The 8626-nt window shown below is 31.6% G+C and overlaps 2 protein-coding genes across 4 annotated transcripts in view; one reads left to right on the forward strand and one right to left on the reverse strand.

Annotated features, from left to right (window-relative positions):
- Window positions 1-8150, forward strand: part of LOC102677224 (lysosome-associated membrane glycoprotein 5) — an 11767-nt gene extending 3617 nt beyond the window's left edge. The window contains exons 1-8 of one of the 2 annotated variants that reach the window (XM_006622455.2): window positions 3618-4017; window positions 4610-4669; window positions 4742-4815; window positions 5494-5676; window positions 5765-5881; window positions 6461-6548; window positions 6630-6768; window positions 6900-8150. In XM_006622455.2, coding sequence (XP_006622518.2) covers window positions 3975-4017; window positions 4610-4669; window positions 4742-4815; window positions 5494-5676; window positions 5765-5881; window positions 6461-6548; window positions 6630-6768; window positions 6900-7110 — 915 coding nt within the window. In that variant the 5' untranslated portion in view covers window positions 3618-3974 and the 3' untranslated portion in view covers window positions 7111-8150. Of the gene's footprint in view, window positions 1-3617; window positions 4018-4609; window positions 4670-4741; window positions 4816-5493; window positions 5677-5764; window positions 5882-6460; window positions 6549-6629; window positions 6769-6899 lie in introns of those variants that run through there. The other variant, XM_031513688.1, reaches the window with a different exon arrangement.
- LOC102677590 (macro domain-containing protein CT2219-like) lies at window positions 1302-2907 on the reverse strand. Of its 2 annotated transcripts, none has more exons than XM_006622458.2 (6): window positions 2787-2907; window positions 2453-2579; window positions 2019-2276; window positions 1826-1942; window positions 1560-1768; window positions 1302-1490 (listed from the first exon to the last, which is right to left on the reverse strand). In XM_006622458.2, exons 2-6 carry the CDS (start codon window positions 2472-2474, stop codon window positions 1404-1406), a joined length of 693 nt encoding a protein of 230 aa, XP_006622521.1. In that variant the 5' UTR covers window positions 2475-2579; window positions 2787-2907; the 3' UTR covers window positions 1302-1403. The 2 variants fall into 2 exon arrangements, with proteins under 2 accessions (XP_006622521.1, XP_006622519.1); XM_006622456.2 differs by having other exon boundaries at window positions 2650-2859.
- Window positions 8151-8626: the final 476 nt, after the last annotated feature.

Raw genomic sequence — 8626 nt, forward strand, 5'->3', positions numbered from 1 at the left:
TTCAAGCTTCGTCTGCCACATGCAACGAGTCTCCGATCCGAAATCGGTGGCGAATACGGAAAATACACTCGAAAAACGGTGATGATCGGATACTTCGGACGTCACACATCGGTGATTGCGTTTAAAGTTGTGAATGCGCGCGATAGCTCGCTATTTTTCTTTCTCTTCGCTTCCCATTTCTTCTTTTCTTTTCTTTTTGCTTTTTTCCCTTGCCTTCCCTTTTCGTCCCTTCCCTTCTCTTCTCAACCCTTTTCTTCTCTTCTCTTTGCGACTATTCTATTCTTTCCTCTCTACACGACGTTCCCTCTCGTTTATTCTTTCTATTATACTGTCTTTCCTATCTATCTCTCACTCTTTCACTCTCTATCCCACTCGTGTGCACGTATACTCTTTCACTCTAGTGCCTGTTCTCTCTCTCTATTTCAATCGCTCCTTCTCTGTCGCTCTCTTTGGATGTCCGTCAGTAACCTAGAAAGCGGTAGCGGCGGCCATTCAGGATTACGGGACTCCGTCCGTACGTCCGCCTTGTCCGAGCGATCGAGTAAGAGGATACGTTACCGACATATAACCTATGTTCCGTTTCTATCACGAAATCCTAATATTTTAGTCCCGTTTTAACTGTTTGGAGCAAGCCGACGAATCTGATAATTTTCACGCCGCGAACGCGCATACGCACATATTTCGAGATTCGACGACGCGACGATATTGCTTTATTAACGACAAGATGATAAAAACGCAATCCGAATGGTATTAATCGATCTTAAAATTCTAAAAACTGTCCACAGAAATGACACTGTACTCCTTGAATGCAAGCACTACTCACTAGCCGCGATCTTCGTTGAGAGAACGCACCTTCGCCACGACAGATCGGCAAGAGCACTACGAAGCTATGGGTGTGCTTCTTTTGCTAGTGTTCTCACGTTTCGATCAACGCGATAAAAACCAAAACCGAATGATCCTTTAATTGAACGGCTTCAATACAAGAGATATTTACCCATTTGTGACAGATTTTCCGTACGAGACGCACCACATTAACGACCGTCCCCCACCTATTACCACATACAGACATTACCACACTTTGATTTTTCAAGATGGCGACGTACCGTCGTCGGGTCGAAACACGATGCGGATGGACTCTAAAGTTGCAGCGCTGCGATCGCGTTAATCACCGACGCTTCGCGACAACGAACGATACGTTTACCCGCGAACTTTTGAATCACTTATAATCTTTGAAATACCGGATAACCGATTTTCCAACGTTTTGAATAGAGGAGATGTCTAGGAAAAATATATTACTTTGATATTTTTCTATGAATATTATTCGATGTGTATACTGATACAGTTTCACTCTGTTTGTTTCGAGTTTAATCTCAAAACATGGAATACTTCTGTTAGAGAGTAATCTAATCAATAGCAAAATATTTTTGTAACAATTCTTCGTATATATCTTTGTCGGTTTTCAAAAATAGGCAAAAAATTATTCTATCCACCTGTAATTTGAAAGATATATCAATATCTTAATGTATCAATGCATATACTTTATTAATATAGAATCTTACAGCGTTTTTGTTCTCTATTAGGAACTTCTTGACTGTCAATAAAGCCACTTTAGCTGCTGGTCTTTGTGGATATCCATAAATTCCTGTTGATATACAAGGGAAAGCAATTGTGCGCAATTGATTTTCTCTAGCAACGATTAAACTGTTTTCATAACATTCCTTTAATTTTTCTGGTTTTTCCCCTTGTGGACCAACAGTATGAATCACATCTAAAATATTATACTTACATAACTAGTATTCTCTTTACTATATTAAAATATACTAACACTTTGCTGGCAACATATAACCACCGGTTATTTTAGCTTCACCGACATGACATCCACCTAAAGTAGCGCATTCTTTTTTCAAATTAGGTCCAGCAGCTTTGTGTATAGCTCCATCAACTATAGAATGATTAAATTTTTTTTTTACATGTTGCTCGTATCTTTATTTTTAATTGTAAAAAACATTTTAATATACCTCCACCGCCGCCAAGAAGAGTCGAGTTTGCTGCATTGACGATCGCATCTATTTCAAGAGATGTGATATCTCCTTGCCATATCGAAATTTTATTAGCCATTTCTTCATTGATCTTTTCAATTTTTTCGAGATCGGTCAAATTTATATTTGCTTTATTTTTATTCCAATATTGGAACCATGTTGGTATTTCGTCTATCGTGTTTATAATTCCCTTATAGTATTTTCTTTTTTCTTCTGGCGGCATGTTCAAGAATTTCTCTGTTTAACACAGATAATAATAATCAACGATGTTTTATGGCATTTTCCTTTTTATATATATTGTTTTATTATTTAATATTTTGAGATGACGTAATTTATATTCAATTGCAATAAACAATCAAAACGATCAACATTTACATAACTACCAAAATAAACAAAATGATCGTATGTCTTACGTTTTTCAATTTCGAACGACATTTTTGATTCAGGTTTAGGAAATGTAACAAAATTCTTTCCAATCAAGAAATTCTGAATGGTCGGTCGAACTACGGCGATAACTGCAAAACGATCGGCGATGTTCGCCTGTAAATCAGAAATAATTTTCTTCTCACTACGCAATTCACTTAGCCCTTGATATTTCTTCGACCCTTACTCTGAGAGTCAACATAGTCCCCCACTCGAAAAATGCGTTAATGATTTTTTTCAACCATGAATTTGTACCTCCACGAATGAAGAATTCAGTTAAAATTTGAATTTTTTCACCTTTAAAAGGAACTCGAGCTTACTCACAGTGAAAACTATCTTGTTTTGCTCCTATCTCTGAGTTGAGACCGATGGAAACATAGAAACGAATCGTTGTTGTTGCATTGAAACATGCATATAGACATCTGGTGGAGGATAATGCAAACAGATAAGTATTTTCGCGATGTAAATACGCCATCTGTTTCGATAATCGAATATTGTATTTAAATTTAAGTGTAAATATGCAAAATTCAACTTTTGACATTTTAGCTTTATTCAATAAATTTTTTCTTAGTAGAATCTCTCAACTTCTAACATTACGTTATTTCGAATAAATATTACGAATATTATTAAAAAAAAGTAATTAATAATAAAATAAAAAATAAATGAAAATGAAGAAAATGTGTAAGTGATTCTACAATAGATATAAGGGATATATTATATGAAATGTCATGGACTTAGTTGAACATTATAAAAATAATAATGAAATATTGTTTATATATTAATGCGATTTTTTTTTGAACAATAATATGGTTTATATGTAGTTAATCTAAATAAGTTAATCTAAATAAAATTGCTTTGTTATATGATTTTATTTTATTTAAGTAACATTTAAAACAAAAATTTTTATTAGAACGAAAAATAATTAATCACCAATATTTTTTCAGTTTCCATTATTCCATTAAAGATAATTATAACTATTATAACTTTTCTTTCTTCTACATATTGCAAATAAAACGGAATATTTTACTTTTCTTTTTATATAAATATTATTTTTGATTTGATTTAACAACTTTAAACATAAATGCGATTCATCTTTACAATTACATTCAATATATAGATAAATATGATATAGATCATAATCGAGAAGTTTATTTAAAACGCATAGTTGAATATAATAATGAACGTCGATATCGACGCCGATGTGAACTTTAACGCCAACGCCAACGTCGACGTCAACATCGACGCCGACGCTTAATATCTCCAACAACGCCACCGTGAAGAGAACCATTGAACGAATTTTATTCTTATGCTTTTCTACGTTTACATGTATAGAGAAAGGCTTCGCAGCGCATGCTGAAAGCTACAATTATCGATCCATTCGCGCCTGAGCTTTCGCATTCAGTTCACAAGCTTTACGTACGTTGTTCAAGTGAAATCGTCTTGCGTGCTATATAATCAGACTAAATCAAGTATTTATTTAATATTTATTACCGAATTTGTTGGCTATAAAGGATGCCACGCCGTATGGATAACACTAAAACAATATTTATATTCTGTGAGTTTTCTCAATTAGATTGCTGTTAATATTGTTAATTCCCAACGAGATAGTAGTGTATTTAATTTCTGCAATGAAGAATTTTGAAGATTAAAGCAACTCGATTATTTTTATATTGTTTTGAATTTCGTCTTATGTTATAAAACGATACTGGACTTTTAGTTGAACAACGAAGTTTGAACTATATTTCAAATCTATTAATTAAATTTGGCTAAAATTTTTTCGATTTAGAATTTCTTCGATCACAATCGTATCATCGTTTTTATTGTCATAATATCATCATAGCAATTAATACTGATTTTTATATTAAGACAATTAAATTGCATCATCATTTTGAATAAATATAAAAGACATGATGAAAGAATTTATAACATTTTATAATATTATTATTAAATCATTTAACCAATAGAATATGTCGTATCATTTCTATGAGATATTTTTTTCTAAAGTTAATCATCTCGACCTTTTATCAGAGAAGTGAAAAACTCTTAATAGAAAAGTTATCGACGCGCACACTCTTTTGATGAATAGTTATTACAAAAAATGATCAAGAAACTTACCTTATTTTCTAATAAATGATATTTTTCTTCAGGGTGTGTCTTGAATACGGCGTTCAGCGTGCCTAATTCGTCGATACCACAAAAATTAGATGATATACCATATACGACATATGAACCAAATACGACATATCAACCATATACGACATATCAACCATATACCACATATCAACCATATACGACACGTCGAATGCCAAAAGTATTCATCGATTTGCCTGTATCCAAAACCAAACAATCTTTGGTAAGAATATCATCTTGAAACGTGAACGATTCTTAATTTTATTAATGATATAATAAAACTTGTTTCTTTTATAATATTTTGATAAATGCATATTTCGATATAATGATGAATGGGTGTATTTAGTTTCAGCGATTCTTTTAAATTGATACGTATGTCTGAATAATTATTTAAATGAATTTTTAATACTAATTGCTTTGTCGTGGAAACGTAATAATCGAATTTATCGTTAAACAAAATTATATCTCGAAAAATTGATCTAAACTCCTTTTAGCACTCCTTGAGATTATAGTAATATATTATATATATGAATATAATTGCATTTTTTTAAATTTATTCGCATTTATTTTTTTAGTCGAAAAGTATTGATTAGATGTAGATGCAAGTTCAATCTGTTAACTTTATCTTGTTATATCTTTTAGATTTCATTTTGTTTCCACAAAACTGTATATGCTATATATTTTATATATTCTAATCATGCATAACAATATATATATTTTATTCATTAAAGAGTATATGATAATGTTTATATATATGATATGATAATGCTTTTGAATAATAAATCTTTATTAAAATGAAAGGAAACTTAATCGTTCATATTTATCGAAAGAATGTAAATTTAATTAAAATAAATATTTATTACATTTCAAACAATGACTTTAAAGTTGATTTATTTTAAAGTTGGCGGTAAATTTCGAATTGAAGAGTACTACAACGATGTCTTTGGAATCAACGACACATAGGTCATTTTCCACGGAACAACCTTTGTATCGTTTGGATCGCAGTAATGGACAAGCTTGCATTCTCTTACAAGTAGATGCTCTGATTACGGTGAAATATCGAACAAAATTCGGAGATGATGAAGTAAGATTTTATTGTACTTGAATAACACATAATAGTATATATAAATAAATATAAAAGTGAGAAAATTATGTAATGCTATTTCTTTTAGGAAGTGAGCATTTATGTTCCAAATGATGCCACTGTGACAGGCAATTGTGATAACGAAAATACAGTGACGATGTCACTTAAATGGAAAGCATTCTTATTATCATGGAGTTTCGCAAAGGTAATCATGTCAAAGAATTTGAATTTTTTTTTATTGAAGTTTCATAAAGTTCCGTAATTATTATTTTTAAGATTGAATTTATATTATTTTTAAGTTTGTTCAATTATTTCGAATCATTTCGGATAATTTCGTATGTTCATCGAATAATTTTTCTTTGTTAAATTTTTTAAATTATTTGAATTAGAAATATATTATTTAAAAAGAATTCTTGAGATGATGAATTGATAAAAATAATTTGCGTGGACACGCAACTATAATTTTTTTTCCTTGGCATATGCTATTAGCTAAACAGTTCATTCATAGAAACGACTCAGGTCACGAATATTACGTTATCTTAAAAGCTCTCTCTCTCTCTCTCTCTTTGTTTCTTTCGTATAAATCGATACTTATGACAAGCCCTTTTTTTCCTTCCGTTTATTTATAGATATAGATATTTCACTTTCTTCATGCGCGACAATTTTCTATCCTCTTCTAAATCGATCAGTATCATTGATTGAAATTGTTTTAATCTTTGAATTATCCTTTGAATTAATCAATTTGGAAATAATTGTGAATTAATAAAAGGAAAATATTTTTTAGACACCTGGTGGCGAACGATGGTACGTTGAGAAAATCGAACTTACATATAACTCGAGTGATCGGCATTTCGAACATATCGATCAACCAAGTAAGTCGAACTGAATAGTGGTCTCATCGCGCGGAATATTCTTCTCGCTAATATTATAATTTTAATCTGTTTTTGTACAAGATAAGACAATAAGGTTGAGCACTGGACAAAAGCATAGCTCCATGTTGTTCCCGACACCAGTTGGAAAATCGTACGCTTGCAGTGGTGAGACAGAAATTCCATTGACCGATGGGAAAAATCACGCGAAATTGCTCCTCAGGTATAAATTCGATTAATTTCTCATCGATAATATTAATTAAGGAAATGTATTAATGTATGTATATATAGAATTATATAAAAATTAAGCTTCCAATAGTTGATATTCACGGATGAATTCGTTTGAAATTTCAGAGATATGAAACTGCAACCGTTTAAATTCAAGAATAACGAATTTGCAGCGGAATTCTCGTGTACATCATTAAGCGCACGAGGATTTAGGGACGAAACCGCGCCTGTTGCGGTTGGCTCGACCTTGGCTGCTGCCGTTCTACTTACTATTGCCGGTTACGCGGCCTATCGTTATTTCAAAGTGAAGAAAGTCAAGTATGATACTATGGAATAAGGGCTCTTTGGAAACGCTGCCTAAGACGATGTAATTTAAAAGACGACCAATCTTTTCTACGAGATCCTTTTCTCTAGTTGCGTAGTCGTCGTCGTCGTCGTCGTTATACAACGGTATTTTGCTCGACTGATCGACAACGTCATCGGTATAAGCGTTCATTCTTGAATTTCATAGAATGTTGACGTTTATTAGTTTACTCGCGTCGAGTTATCCGACTGAAACAAGGAACAAGAAGATTAGGCAACAATAGAAAAAAAAACTTTTATCCAAGAAATATCGTTTCCTTCTAATTATTACCCGATTCTCTAACAATCGTAAAATTTTATCGAATTGTTTGGTTCGAAGCTAATATTGATCGTAAAACAAAGCGTAGGCGTATCGTGTCAAATAGAATTTCCTCGGTTTGTATTTTTAGATTGGTATTAAATTCTTCTTTGAAAAATTTTCTGATTCTTGCAAAAGAATCGATTAAAATGCATTAAAACAATTGTATAACAACTATATCGCGTATTTCGAATAAATATTGCAAAATACGTGTTCGTGTTAAATTCGTATTTGCAAACTCTGATGATTGTATCGATAAATATCGAATACTAATCCACTATTACTATAGATATAACTATATAATTTAACATTATTTAAGAGAACAACTCAGAGGATAAAGCTTTATATGACAGCTTGCTTCCCGACAAGGTTTGCGTTTGTCGTATTTTGCAATCGCGATGTGAAAAATATTGTTTTAGCATAGTTATATAAGTCGAAAGAAATTAATCCTATCTACGTTATGATATATATTCAAATTGGTTTCATATATTCAATTTTCGATAATTTGCTTAATCTTGATATACATATATCTCCTTTCCATTATAATTGTAAAATTATACCAAACCTTCGATGATATCTTTGGAAGCTTAAGAAAAGCAAGCCCTAATTGGCAGCTGATAATGAGATTCGTTGAAGAAACGAATAGATGTGCGTGGTTTTCATCACAGAAACACCCCATCTTTTGACATCGGTCACGTGGTTCTAGTTTAAGATTTGATAATTTATTCTGATTTTAAATGTATATAGTATCTACATGTACGACGTTATCGTAAACGTCTAAAATTGCAAATAAGAAGACTCAAATATTATATTTAATTTTTACATTTATTGAATTAATTATAAATGCTATCGATTAGAAAACTGTTTTCACTGTTTTACTTCAAGCGAACGAGGTAAAACAAAAAATTGATATAATTTATAAATCATGATTCGAGGTCTCGTACCTGCATTTTACATGCATAGAATTATCGCTAGAATAGGTCATTTCATTTATTATCTTCTAATTCTCGATGTAACATATCATGTAAATATTTTAGGACGCGGTCGATAAAGCTTGTCATAAAAAGTACTTCATTTCTTAGAAGAAAAAGAATGTTTTTCTTTTTTTGTTTTCAAATATCCATTGTTTATTTCCTTTTTTATCCTACTCGTTTTCTGTTTTCTTTTCTTTTCTTTTACTTTTTTTTTTTTT

This window comes from Apis dorsata, unplaced genomic scaffold, assembly GCF_000469605.1.
Source record: "Apis dorsata unplaced genomic scaffold, Apis dorsata 1.3 scaffold_691, whole genome shotgun sequence".
Classification (NCBI taxonomy): domain Eukaryota; kingdom Metazoa; phylum Arthropoda; class Insecta; order Hymenoptera; family Apidae; genus Apis; species Apis dorsata.

What these genes read in the sequence shown, in the direction of transcription:
- LOC102677590 (XM_006622456.2), bottom strand. An exon ending in GTCGTTCGAAATTGAAAAAC is followed by an intron (nt 2,277 to 2,452) that starts GTAAGACATACG and finishes TGTGTTAAACAG; the next exon opens with AGAAATTCTTGAACATGCCG. An exon ending in TAATAGAGAACAAAAACGCT is followed by an intron (nt 1,491 to 1,559) that starts GTAAGATTCTAT and finishes TTCAAATTACAG; the next exon opens with GTGGATAGAATAATTTTTTG.